At 51.1% G+C, this 13946-nt stretch overlaps 1 protein-coding gene across 1 annotated transcript; it reads left to right on the top strand.

The window, feature by feature from the left end:
* The first annotated feature begins 7390 nt into the window (after positions 1 to 7390).
* On the top strand, positions 7391 to 10447 carry ADRB3 (adrenoceptor beta 3). The gene is given in 3 exon segments (XM_010385298.2): positions 7391 to 8678; positions 8681 to 8759; positions 9780 to 10447. Coding segments are annotated over 3 exon segments (1224 nt in total). The 5' UTR covers positions 7391 to 7555; the 3' UTR covers positions 9802 to 10447.
* Positions 10448 to 13946: the final 3499 nt, after the last annotated feature.

Raw genomic sequence — 13946 nt, 5'->3', positions numbered from 1 at the left:
CTACACTGTCCATGCACACCACTTTGAGTGGTGTCTTCACTTTAACCTTTATTGCATACTCACAAACCAATCAGCACGCACTCCCCATTTTGAGTCCATAAAAAGCCCCAGACCCAGCCACACTGAGACAGAAACCACCTGACTGCAGGGGTGGGGGATGAACCCCACCTCCACATCCCCTCTCCGCTGAGAGCTGTTCCATGGCTCAACAAAATCCTTCTCCACCCATCCTCACCCTTCTAATTGTCAGCATAACCTCATTCTTCTTGGATGCAGGACAGGAGCTTGGGAACCGCCGATTGCAGGTGCAATCTATAACACGGGGCAGTGGTGGGGAGGGGGATTGTTGCCCGCCTGGAGGTCTCCCTGGTTGGCAAAGTGACCGAGAAAAATCCTGCATTGGCTGGGCGTGGTGGCTCACGCCTGTAATCCCAGCACTTTGGGAGGCCAAGACAGGTGGATCACCTGAGGTCAGGAGTTCGAGACCAGCCTGACCAACATGGTGAAACCCCCATCTCTACTGAAAATACAAGAATTAGCCGGGTGTGGTGGCACGGGCCTGTAATCCCAGCTAAGGAGGCTGAGGCAGGAGAATCGCTTGAACCTGGAAGGTGGAGGTTGCAGTGAACCGCGATGGCACCATTGCACTCCAGCCTGGGCAACAAGAGTAAAACTCTGTCTCAAAGAAAAAAAAAAATTCCTGCGTCACTGCTTTCTCTTCCCCACTCTGGCTTGATCCCTCTCCTACCTCCTGGACGGAAGCCTAAGCATTTGGGCCTGAGTTGTAGGTGGGACTCGTGACCTTTCCCAGACTCTGGGGAGCAGCTTTTCCAATAGTCAGGGATCTCAATGACCTTCTTCCTTCCTTCCTTCCTTCCTTCCTTCCTTCGTGCCACTTGCAAAAGTTCAATGATTATTCAGAAACTGGAAGAAGGATTTCTCTTCCTACCTCAGGAGAGAAAGAAACATTTATTGGTCCCTTCCTCCATTTATGATCAGGAGCTAAAAGAGAAGGCACTGCTAGAACACCCTCCCTGTCCTGTCTCCCCAGCATAAGGCTTTCATTCCAGGCCAGCCCTAAGCATAAGGCTTTCATTCCAGGCCAGCCCTAAGGCACCAGAATGCCTTTAGTTTCCCCATAAACGAGATCCCTTCTCTGTCTCCCCTTCAAGTCCTCTGGATCTGACCTTGGGAAACAAATCAGGTGTGTGCAGAATTGGCTGTGCCACGTTAGAGAATACAAGGAAAGTCTTAGCTTAGGGGCTTCTTTTCAGTTCTGATAGTTTTTACCTCTCTGCCCTCTGATAGTTTTTATCTCTCTGCCCTGTAGTTAGATGGTGGGCCATTGCCATGGTGGGGACTGGAGAGGACAGACTGGAAGGTGGCACCAGTCACAGCCTGGCTGGGAGTGAAGGGAGTTGTTCTGGAAAAGGGACCAGCTCCTTGGATGCCTGTGTATCTGTTAGAAATGAACCTTTACTGTACACTTTCCACAAGATGAAAAAAAAAAAAAAAGAAAGAAACACACCTTTACTGTATTATAATGCACAAGCCTCCATTTCCTCTCTGGACCTCAGGTTTTCTTTTCTTTTCTTTTCTTTTTGAGTCAGAGTCTCGCTCTGCCACCTAGGCTGGAGTGCAGTGGCCTGATCTTTGCTCACTGCATCCTCTGCCTCCCAGATTCAAGCAATTCTCAAGCCTCCACCTCCTGAGTAGCTGGGATTATAGGTGCCCACCACCACGCCTGGCTAATATTTGTAGTTTTGTAGAGACAGAGTTTCACCATGTTGGCCAAGCTGGTCTCGAAGTCCTGAGTTCAAGTAATCTTCCTGCCTCAGCCTCCCAACGTGCTGGGATTACAGGTGTGAGCCACTGCACCCAGCCTGGGCCTCAGGTTTTCATTTCTGTAAAATGTTGGTGCTGGATTTGATCGTTAAGATCGCTTTTAGTGCTTATGCTCTGCCACCTCCACCCTATGCCCCTAGACTATTTGTGACGAAAGGAGAAACAGCAAACACCAAACGAGCTGCTCAGAGGCCACATATACACACATGATTTCACAAAAATGAATGGATGGTTGCTGTGGGCAATGGAGAGGAGAGACAGGGTAAAGGGGTAGCAAAAACTTCCATTTGTACGTTCCAAGAACTTTAAAGCAAGAGGGGTGGATTATGAATGTTAGAATAGAACCACCTGTTATGCATACAGTCTTAGGGTACAAGGCTATGATCACCTTAACTCTTTTTGGCTTCTTTATTCCACGTCACATGAACACACACAGACACACGCATACGTGCACCCAATTATGATGTTCACTGGAGAGAGTACTCTTCCATGCTGTTAGAACTTCTGCCCATCAAGCGGCTGTTGCCACTTCTGGCTCTGCCAGACACATATTCTAAATCACAGAGCACTATTCTCCCTGGCACATAATCCCCAAGCATCAACACATAAACAGCAGCCTGGGTGCCTGAAATCAGTGCATTAAGAGGCCCACAGACGCTGCCTGCTTCCAAGGGCACAGAACAAAGGTCATCTGGAGGCTGAAGGCCAGCACAGTGTTCTCTCTGGGCAATGTGTGCTTCTATCCCGAGTTGGATGACCTCTTCAGTCCAGGCAGTACTAATTCCCCTCAGGTCAGTCATTAGGACGACTTCTCTGAGCAGTAGACCACTTGTCTCCACCCCTCTGCTGACCATCAAAAATGATGGTGAGAGGATAATTGGGCACATCCCCAGGGGCGGACCATTTGGCAGTGTCTTTCAAACTTGCAAATGCATAGACCTTATAACATAGCAAAACCTATTTGTAGAATATACTCACATACAGGTGAAATGACATGTGTCTTTAAGTTATTCGTTGCAACACCATCTGTTAGTAAAGATAAGAAGTAAGCTCGATGTCTATCAGTAGCTGACTGGTTTCACAGACAATCATATAACCATACAATGGGATACTGAAAATGAGACGCTTTTGCCTGGGCGCGGTGGCTCATACCTGTAATCCTAGCACTTTGGGAGGCCCAGGTGGGTGGGTCACCAGAGTCAGGAGTTTGAGACCAGCCTGGCCAATGTTGCAAAACCCCGTCTCTACTAAAACTACGAAAGTTAGCCAGGTATGGTGGCACGCACCGGTAGTCCCAGCTGCTTGGGAGGCTGAGGGAGAAGAATCGCTTGAACCTGGGAAGTGGAGGTTGCAGTGAGCCTGAGATCGTGCCACTGCACTCCAGCCTGGGTGACAAAGCAAGACTCTGTCTCAATAAAATAAAATAAAAAAAGAAAGAAAAAGAAAATGAGACACTTTTGTATATCGATCTGGAAGGATCACAGATACATAGTCAAGTTGAAATAAACAAGGTGCAGAACAGTGGGTATATCAGACTGCTATTTGTATAGAAAAGAAAGGATAAAAGAATATATATATTTATATTGACTTGTATCTATATAAAATACTAGCTGAGGGATAAACCAGAGACTAATTGTAGTTACCTGCTAGGGAGATGAAAACTGAGATGAAGGCAAGTCTCTATTATATGCATTTGGTGTATTTTGATGGTTAAATAATGTGCACATATAATCTATTCAAAAAAATTAGGTTAAAAAAACACAAAATCACAAAAAAGAGCCAACAGTCTATAGACTAAAGTGGCAAAAAAGGGATCCTTTGGCAGGGGGATGGCAGGGGGAAACCAGACTGAGGAATGAGAGCAGGGATGGGTTGGCAGAGGAGGAAGAAGTCAGGTGTCTCAATGTTGCTGTGTTTGCTCATAAAACCTTCCCTAACTGGAGTCAGAAATTTCTCTTCTTACAGTGTCATTTGATTATTGGCCTAATTATTCCCCAAACTCAGGCATACTCAGGTGGTTTGAGAAATCCTGTCTTTTTTGAAAATGTTAAACATTTTTATACACTTCTTCCAAATTACAAAGTCACCCCTAAGGCATTGACATCCTTTGAGGTTGCTTCACTTCCTGGCACCCCTTTCCCTTCCCCCTCCAATGCTGATGTCCTGGAAAAAAATTGCTGAATGGCATGCATTGATTTTAGAGATTACTTTTTGAGAATCTTATGATACCCCTTTGAGACAACTGGCAACACCACTCTGGGGTGTTGCAAAACCCTACTTGGGAGTGACCGCCTTGATGGTCAACAGGAAGCCACAGCCAAGACTCCAGGCCCAGTGGGACCTGCACCATTCTGTCATGACTTGAGTGGGGGCAGTAAGAGATGGAAGGGGCCAGAGGCTGCCTCTTCACCTTCACCGCCATGGATTTCCATGGATCCAAAGGCCTGCTTGGGGTTCTTCATGGGCATGGAAGTCACTTGCTTGGGAGCCCAAGACAAACCCTGCTCATGGGTGAGTGGCTGGGTCCCTGGGACACAAGACTGGTTCTTTTTCTTGGGAATAATTTTAGGTTCTGAATTCCCTTGCAATCTTCCTAACTCCCAGCCCCTGGCTCAGCCTCCCAGAGGGATTGTTCATACCAGTGACTATAAAGTGTTCTTTCGAAATATAGAGCTATTCAGAGACCTGCCAGGGCATAGCCCTGGAGGCATTTTCCATGATAATTTTTCCCCCTTTGTCCCATTGTTTCAGAGGAGGAAGTGTGACAGCTCAAGAATCAGGTCCTGATAGGCCCTAATAAGGTGTGGCATCTTCCTGTCCCTCCACTTGAACCCGGGGGCTTTATTTTCCAGCACCCCCTCCCCACACGCAATCTGAGAGGAACTGGTTTAGAGATTGGGAGAGCTTGGGCTGGAAAAAGGAAGACTTGCATGAGGGAAGGCAGAGGGAAAGAGGCCTTTGGTTTCTTCAGATGAGGGAAGCCTTTGGTGGAACCACCTAAGAGACTTCAGAGGCTTTGAAACACCAGGCCCGCCACCTCACACACTCAAAGATAAATGCATGAATTCCTCAACGCCTTCTAGTTTTTGAAAGTTAATGAATGAAATCCTTAAGGAAGGCCGGACTTGGTGGCTCACGCCTGTAATCCCAGCACTTTGGGAGGCCAAGGCGGGTGGATCACCTGAGGTCAGAAGTTTGAGACCAGCCTGGCCAATATGGTGAAACCCCATCTCTACTAAAAATACAAAAATTAGCTGGGCGTGGTTGCACATGCTCATCCCAGCTACTTAGCAGGCTGGGAGGCTTGGGAGGCTAAGGCAGAAGAATTGCTTGAACCTGGGAAGTGGAGGTTGCAGTGAGCTGAGATTGTGCCATTGCACTCCAGCCTGGGCAACAGGAGCAAAATTTCATCTTAAAAAAAAAAAATCCTAAAGGAAGTGGAGTGAACACTTACCATTGGGGAGATGGCAATGGAAGAGTTGTGTATAGCTGGGGGGGATGGTGGACATGCCTCATACCCAGTCAGCCATTTACCCATTTTTTAAAAAAAATAGGGTCTTCCTTCTTGCTGTTCCAAGCTGGAGTGCAGTAGCATGATCATGGCTCACTGTAACCTTGAACTCCTGGGTTCAAGCAATCCTCTCCTCTCAGTCTCTTGATTCATCCCCTTTTTTTTTTTTTTTTTTCTGAGACGGAGTCTGGCTCTGTGGCCCAGGCTGGAGTGCGGTGGCGTGATCTTGGCTCACTGCAAGCTCCGCCTCCTGGGTTCACGCCATTCTCCTGCCTCAGCCTCCCGTGTAGCTGGGACTACAGGCGCCCGCCAGCGCACCCGGCTAATTTTTTGTATTTTTAGTAGAGACGGGGTTTCACCGTGTTAGCCAGGATGGCCTCGATCGACCTTGTGATCCTCCCATCTCAGCCTCCCAAAGTGCTGGGATTACAGGCGTGAGCCACCATGCCTGGCTTTTTTTTTTTTTCAAGACGGAGTTTCGCTCTTGTTGCCCAGGCTGGAGTGCCATGGTGTGATCTCGGCTCACTGCAACCTCTCCCTCCCAGGTTCAAACGATTCTCCTACCTCAGCCTCTCAAGTAGCTGGGATTACAGGCATGCACCACCACTGCCCGGCTAATTTTTTTTTTTTTTTTTTTTTTGAGACGGAGTCTCGCTCTGTCGCCCAGGCTGGAGTGCAGTGGCGCGATCTCGGCTCACTGCAAGCTCCGCCTCCCGGGTTTACGCCATTCTCCTGCCTCAGTCTCCCGAGTAGCTGGGACTACAGGCACCCGCCACCTCGCCCGGCTAGTTTTTCGTATTTTTTAGTAGAGACGGGGTTTCACCGTGTTAGCCAGGATGATTTCGATCTCCTGACCTCGTGATCCGCCCGTCTCGGCCTCCCAAAGTGCTGGGATTACAGGCTAGAGCCACCACGCCTGGCCCCGGCTAATTTTTTAAAATTATTTTTTAGTAGAGACAGGGTTTCTCCATGTTGGTCAGGCTGGTCTCGAACTCCTGACCTCAGGTGATCTGCCCGTCTTGGCCTCCCAAAGTGCTGGGATTACAGGTGTGAGCCACCACACCCGCCTGTTGATTCATTCATTTTTAATATGTCTTTATAACAGAAGGATTTTAAGAGAAGGGGCTATCTAGAAAATCTCTAGGTGGAAAGGTGCATGGACGGGGCAGTGCAGAGTGGGGAAGATGGAGAAATTGAAATTCTTCAGCATCCCAGACTACATAGTGCCAAATCCAAATGCAAATCCAGAGCTAGCAATGAAAAAGGCTCCTGAGCCTGCTAGTGGTTCATGCCTGCAATTCCAACTACTCAGGAGGCTGGGACAGGAGGGTGGTTTGAGCCCAGGAGTTCAAAGCCAGCCTGGGAAAGAAAGAGAGAGATCTACCCTCCAGAGAGAGAGAGAGAGAGAGAGAGAGAGAGAGAGAGAGAGAGAGACCTACTCTCCAGAGACAGACAGAGAGAGACCTGAAATATGGTAAATTTACTCAGTACCTGAAAATATTTAAAAAGAAAACAAAAACAAAGCTGGAAGGAAAGAGAAGGTAATTCAAATAGAAGGGAAAGGGAACAGATCACACCAAGCTGAGGTCTTGGGAGAGGAGATCCGGCTGAGCCCTATTACTTAATTTAAAATACCTTAGGGGAGGGCACCCAAGTGGATAAGGGGCTCCTGTGAATCATTTGCTTGACTCCAGCGGGTTACCTTTGCCTTTGTAAAGGGTGGGGATGGGAGCGCTCTCCTCTCTCCTTCCCCTGTGTTGCTGTGGGACCTTCTGGGAAAGGAGGTGCGGGGCTCCAGGAAGCCGGTGCCCAGGGAGTGCTGTGCTGAGTCCAGGAGCCTGGCCACGGCAGGGGTGGACAGATCGTGGCAGAGGAGCCAGGGCGTCCCTTCCTCCAGATTTAGCTAAAGGAAACGTGGAGCATCCCATCGCCCATCCTCCCCACTCTCCAATTCCGCTCCATAGGCCCTTCCAGACTACTGGCCTCTACCCCTTTAAGCGCCGCCACTCCTCCCCCAAGAGCGGTGGCACCGAGGGAGTAGGGGTGGGGGGAGGCTGAGCGCTCTGGCTGGGACAGCTAGGGAAGATGGCCCAGGCTGGGGAAGTCGCTCTCACGCCTCGCTGCCCCCTCCCCTGAGCCAGGTGATTTGGGAGACCCCCTCCTTCCTTCTTTCCCTCCCGCCCCACGCGCGACCCGAGGATGGCTCCGTGGCCTCATGGGAACAGTTCTCTAGTCCCTTGGCCGGACGTCCCCACCCTGGCGCCCAATACCGCCAACACCAGTGGGCTGCCAGGGGTGCCATGGGCGGCGGCCCTGGCCGGGGCGCTGCTGGCGCTGGCGGTGCTGGCCACCGTGGGAGGCAATCTGCTGGTCATCGTGGCCATCACCCGGACGCCGAGGCTCCAGACCATGACCAACGTGTTCGTGACTTCGCTGGCCGCAGCCGACCTGGTGATGGGACTCCTGGTGGTGCCGCCGGCGGCCACATTGGTGCTGACTGGCCACTGGCCGTTGGGCGCCACTGGCTGCGAGCTGTGGACCTCGGTGGACGTGCTGTGTGTGACCGCCAGCATCGAAACCCTGTGCGCCCTGGCCGTGGACCGCTACCTGGCTGTGACCAACCCGCTGCGTTACGGCGCACTGGTCACCAAGCGCCGCGCCAGGGCAGCCGTGGTCCTCGTGTGGGTCGTGTCGGCCGCGGTGTCGTTTGCGCCCATCATGAGCCAGTGGTGGCGCGTAGGGGCCGACGCCGAGGCGCAGCGCTGCCACTCCAACCCTCGCTGCTGTGCCTTCGCCTCCAACATGCCCTATGTGCTGCTGTCCTCCTCCGTCTCCTTCTACCTTCCTCTTCTCGTGATGCTCTTCGTCTACGCGCGGGTTTTCGTGGTGGCTACGCGCCAGCTGCGCTTGCTGCGCGGGGAGCTCGGCCGCTTTCCGCCGGAGGAGTCTCCGCCCGCGCTGTCGCGCTCTCTGGCCCCGGCCCCGGCTGGGACGTGCGCTCCGCCTGAAGGGGTGCCCGCCTGCTGCCGCTGGCCCGCGCGCCTCCTGCCTCTCCGGGAACACCGGGCCCTGTGCACCTTGGGTCTCATCATGGGCACCTTCACTCTCTGCTGGTTGCCCTTCTTTCTGGCCAACGTGCTGCGCGCCCTCGGGGGCCCCTCTCTCGTCCCGGGCCCGGCTTTCCTTGCCCTGAACTGGCTAGGTTATGCCAATTCTGCCTTCAACCCGCTCATCTACTGCCGCAGCCCGGACTTTCGCAGCGCCTTCCGCCGTCTTCTGTGCCACTGCGGCGGTCGCCTGCCTAGGGAGCCCCGCGCCGCCGCCCTCACGGCCTCATCCCCTCCGGCGCCCCTGAGGCCCGGACCAGCCCCGCGCAGCCCAGGCTTTGCCAACGGCTCGACGGGTAGGTAACCGGGGCAGAGGGACCGGAGGCTCAGGGTCGGGAAGCATGCGATGTCTCCGTGGGTCAACTTTTTGAGTGTAGAGTTTACTAGGAGAAGGTGGGAGCTGGGATGGCTTTGCTTGGAGAGAAGAGGGAACGAGGAGTAGCGAACCAAAATGGGACCCGTTGTCCTTTTCTTTCCGGATCCCGTCACTAGGGTAGAAGCAAAGGAGGGCGAGCAGGCGGTCGTTCCTCACCCAAGGACCCGAGGTGCGCCACCGGAAAGCGTCCCGAGGACTCTCGCCCTGCCTGGTCGGCTCTAGGGATTTTTTTTTTTTTTTTTTTTTAAATAGAGACAGGGTCTCGAGTCTCTGTCGCCCACGCTGGAATGCAGTGGCGCGATCTCAGCTCACTGGGCTCCTGGGCTCAAGCGATCCTCCCATCTCAGCCTACTGAGTAGCTGGGACTACAGGCGAGCCCAACTAATCCCAGCTATTTTTAAAATTTTTTGTAGAGAGGGGGTTTTGCTATGTTGCCCAGGCTTGTCTTGAACTTCTGGCCTCAAAAGATCCTTCTGTCTCAGCCTTCCAAAGGGTTAGGATTACAGGCCTGAGCCAGGGTGCCGGGTGGGCTCTAGTTTTGGTTTTCCAGCTTAGTTCTTTGCCCCACTCCCCCGATTTCTTGCCATCACTAGACCTGGCTTGGACTTGAAGGCAGGGCTAATGCCACCCCCTTCCCCCAAGCCCTCGGCTTCAGTTCTGGGTTTTCTCAAAGGTTTGATGGCTGTGGAGGTGAGAATCCACTTCCGGTATGAAGTAAAGCTGTGAGTGAGGAGCCTGTGAGTGCAGATGTGTGCCCTCCCGCTCCCTGGGCTGGGTTGGAGTAGGGGTGGGGTAGGTCGTGTGTGGCTGGGTGGTGCCCTGGCGTTTTTGTGTAATTAAATATGTGTTCCAGGGTCCCTGATCTCTGGCATTCCCCTCAGTGCACCTGTTCCTCCCTTCACCCCAGGGTCTATTATCTCCCCCCCTTTTTTTTTTCCAGGGCTTCTTGGGAAGTTTCTTAGGCCTGAAGGACAAGAAGCAACACTCCGTTGATCAGAACCTGTGGAAAGCCTCTGGCCTCTGTTCAGAATGAGTCCTGTGGGATTCCCGGGCTGTGACACTCTACCCTCCAGAACCTGAGGACTGGGCTATGCGACCCAAGGGGGATCCTTACTAAGTAGATTTTCACCATCCTCTCGCTCTTTCTGAGAGATGTTTTCTAAATCCCAACCTTGAACTTCACTCCTCACTCAGTGGTAGTGCCCAGCTGCCCTGGAGCAGCTGGCTGGCTTTGGTAGGGGCACCCATCACCTGGCTTGCTTGTGCAGTCAGTGAGTGCTTAGGGCAAAGAGAGCACCCCCGGTTCCATTCCTTCTGCCACCCAAACCCTGATGAGACCTTAGCATTCTCCAGGCTCTGTGGCCCAGGCAGAGAGCAGCAGGGTAGAAAAGACCAAGATTTGGGGTTTTGTCTCTGATTCCCTTTTTACGGCTCTGAAGCACTGGCCTCTCTCACTTTAGCCATGGAGTGGCTCTGATCTACCTCACAGCAGTGTCAGAAGGACTTCTTCAGGGTTTTGGGAGCTCCAGGGTTCATAAGAAGGTGAACCATTAGAACAGATTCTTTTCCTTTTGCAATCAGATTAATAAATATCACTGAATGCAGTTCATCCTTGGCCCCCTTTCTCTCCATTTGTTTTCTTTTCATAATCCACTTACTCCCTTCCCTTCCCCTCTGCACTGGCTTTTGACAGAGGCAGTAAATTAGGCCTAATCCTTGCCCTTTTCTTCCTAATCTTCATCAAACAAAAAATGAAAAGTCCGTCTGGACAAAGGGGAGCAAGCTTGAGCCTTTGATATCTTGCTCCCCCACCCTTCCTGAAACTCTTGAAATCCAGTTGCCATTGAGTAGCAAAGCCGTGCTCCCCACAGGACTTGGACAGAGTGCTCACAGGGGGATGGGCTGGCTGTGGTCAGGTTCAGGGCAGGGGGCATTTGTCCCCTCCATGCTATAAGCCAGTGGTGGATTCATAAGGTCCTGTGGTCATCAGGAACCAGTTTTGTTCAGTGCCTTACGTGGGGTGTGTGTGTGTGTGTGTGTGTGTGTGTGTGTGTGTCTGGAGGCATAAAGCAATGCTTATTTGGTCAAATGTCTTGTGTTATAAATATATTCTGATGTTTCCCAGCCTTTCCACAACCTCTACCTTCCCAATTCCCTTCCTCAGCTACAAATATCTGTATTATCCTCTTAAAGTAAAACTGGAGTTACAAATTTGAGCCTGTTGATACATTTTTCTCTTATTTCCATTTTTATGAATCCTATCAGGCAGGTTTCCTATGTAAAGAAAATTTCTATGGAAATCATTAGATCATTTTGTGAGTTTCTATTTAAACTCCGTGAGCCAAGACCATTGTCCAGGCTGATTTATGGGATACCCGGGAAATCACAGATGTTTTGCGTGCTTGTGATGTAGTGCGCAATGCGTTGTCTTGGTTCAGGGGCCCCAGAGTTATAAAATTCCATCTGCCCCAAGGAGGAACTCAGTGGATTTCCACATATGGGTGTTCCCTGTGAATTGGACCTGGTCTGTGCTGCTCTCTTTTCTCCGGGAGCCCAGGTTTTATTTCTCAGGATGTTTTCATACCAAAGATGACTTTCTCCTTTTCAACCAGGGCGGGGTGAAATATCTGGTGTCTGAGGTGTGCAGGATTTCTTGGCAAAGACTCAACTTTGTGGCTCTTAGTGGAGGAAGAAGTCTTGCTTGACAAATAAGAGGCCTTCCTCTCCCCATCTCTGGATATTCTCCAAACATCGCTGGATAAAGTTGGCCAGTCAGTGCTAGGCAGGGGAGAAGGATGATTTTGGAGGAGGGGCCCCTGGTGTGTAGACTTGTCTTTGAACATTGTCCAGAGGCTCATACTGCTTGAGTCTTGCTGGACATACCCGTGCGCCAGCTGTCACACTCCTTTGCAGTGTTTAGACTTGTGCTGGGGCTATGGATTCCATCTGCAGATTGTCAGATAGAATCTGACAATCTGGTCATTTCTCCAGCAACTTGTGGCCAGGCGTCAAGTGGAGGGAGATTTACATCCTTGGATGGGAGCAGGCTGCTTTTGCTAGCATGAGGCCTGAGCACTTGAACTGTAGAAGACAAACAGCCATCCTCCGAACCCAGAGATGTGATGACTTCCAGGCCCATGAGAACAACAGAGCCCCTAGAGCCGCTGGCCTCCCCAGAGTCTGTTAGCTGGAGCTGGGCGTGGGACAGAAATGACACGGAAGAGAGGGCTGAGTTGGAGGAGAGGGAATGAAGAGTGGGCTTTTTCAGAGCTGACCTACCCTCTTCATCAAGTGGAACTGAGGGGGAACAGGCAGAATTTGGGTACAGGAGGATGTGGCGGGCTGACTTTCCCAGACTTTCTTCTGGGAAATGGAGGTAGGTGCAGGCTATGGTACTCATGGGGAGTCTCTGGGCTGTAGTCCCATGCTGGCTGCATCCTCAACCCCAGGAGAGTAGGAGCAGCTCCTCTCCTCCGTGTGTTTCCATTGCACCCTACATGGTCCTGGGAGCACAGGGGAAGGCGTGGAAATAGCACTTCTTACTGTTTCCATCCTAAAACAGTCTAGATCCAGGTCTTTTGAAGGCCTCTTGGCAAAGGTATGTCTACACAGTGTCTGTGTTTGCATGTCTGTCCAGAATGGGGAAGTGGGGGCCTGCCATGGCAAGCACTGCTAATGCTCTCCCTCACGCGACAAGCCTGAGTATAGTCTGCCTCTGGCCAGTGAGAAGCAGCTGAAGCATAACATGCAATTCGGTTTAATTTGAGGCCGAGGTTGGCGGATCACCTGAGGTCAGGAGTTCGAGACCAGCCTGGCCAACATGGCAAAACCCCATCTCTACTAAAAATACAAAAGTTAGCCAGGCATGGTGATAGGCGCCTGTAATCCCACTACTCGGGAGACTGAGGCAGGGAGAATGCTTGAACCTGGGAGGCAGAGGTTGCAGTGAACCGAGATCGCACCACTGTACTCCAGCATGGGCAACAGAGTGAGACTCCATCTCAAAAGAAAAAAAAAAAAAAAAAAATGACAAGGAAAAAGAGAACTTCATAGAAATCAAATAACTTCCTTGTATTGACTCTCACCCCATCTACCAGACTCCAAAGTCCATTTTCTCTTCTCTACACGCACTGCTTAGAAGCAGTTATGTGACACTGAACGAGTCACTTAGCCTTTCTGTTTCTTTGCCTGTGAATCGACTGGAGATTACATGATCACTCTACTCAGCTCATGCAGGCTGCTTTTGAAGACCCAGTAAGACACTGTGTGTGAAAGTGGTTTGGAAACTGAAAATGCTCCTCCGGTGTAAAGTGGTAGAATCAAAATCTGGAGCTTGGATGAGTTCCAATCTATTACAGCAGGGATCCCCAACCCCCTGGCCACAGACTACTACTGATCTGTAGCTTGTTAGGAACTGGCCACACAGCAGAAGGTGAGTGGAGGGCAAGTAAGCATTACCACCTGAGTTCTGCCTCCTGTCAGATCTGTGGCTGCATTAGATTCCCACAGGAGCGTGAACCTTAAAGTGAACTGCACATGCGAGGAATCTAGGTTGCATGCTCCTTCTAATAATCTAATGCCTGATAATCTGAGGTGGAACAGTTTTATCCCAAAACCATCTCCTTCTCCCCTGTCTGTGGAAAAATTGCCTTCCACCAAACCGGTCCCTTGTGCCAAAAAGGTTGGGGATCATTGTCTTATAGTGTCTTGCTCTGTCGCCCAGGCTAGAGTTCAGGGGCACAATCATGGCTCATTGCAGCCTCAGCCTCCTACTCAAGTGATCCTCTCATCTCAGCCTCCCAAGTGGCCAGGACTACAGGCTTACACCACTATGCCCAGCTAATTAAATTTTATTTTTTGTGGAGACTGGGTATTTCTATGTTGCCCAAGCTGGTCTTGAACTCCTGGGCTCAAGAGATCCTCCTGCCTCAGCCTCCCAAAGTGCTAGGATTATGAGCATGAGTCACTGGTCCTGGCCCTGGTTTTGCTCCTTGTATAGTCCTGTTTCTATTGACAGCCTGGGTCTTGGACCCACTTGTCTTTCGTCTTTGTGGACATGCCCTGCCTGGTCTTTCTTCTGCAAGTTTGTACTCACCTCAGACTGACT

The sequence above is a fragment of the Rhinopithecus roxellana genome, chromosome 9 (assembly GCF_007565055.1).
Source record: "Rhinopithecus roxellana isolate Shanxi Qingling chromosome 9, ASM756505v1, whole genome shotgun sequence".
NCBI lineage: Eukaryota > Metazoa > Chordata > Mammalia > Primates > Cercopithecidae > Rhinopithecus > Rhinopithecus roxellana.
This window is presented reverse-complemented; position numbering and strand designations above follow the sequence as displayed.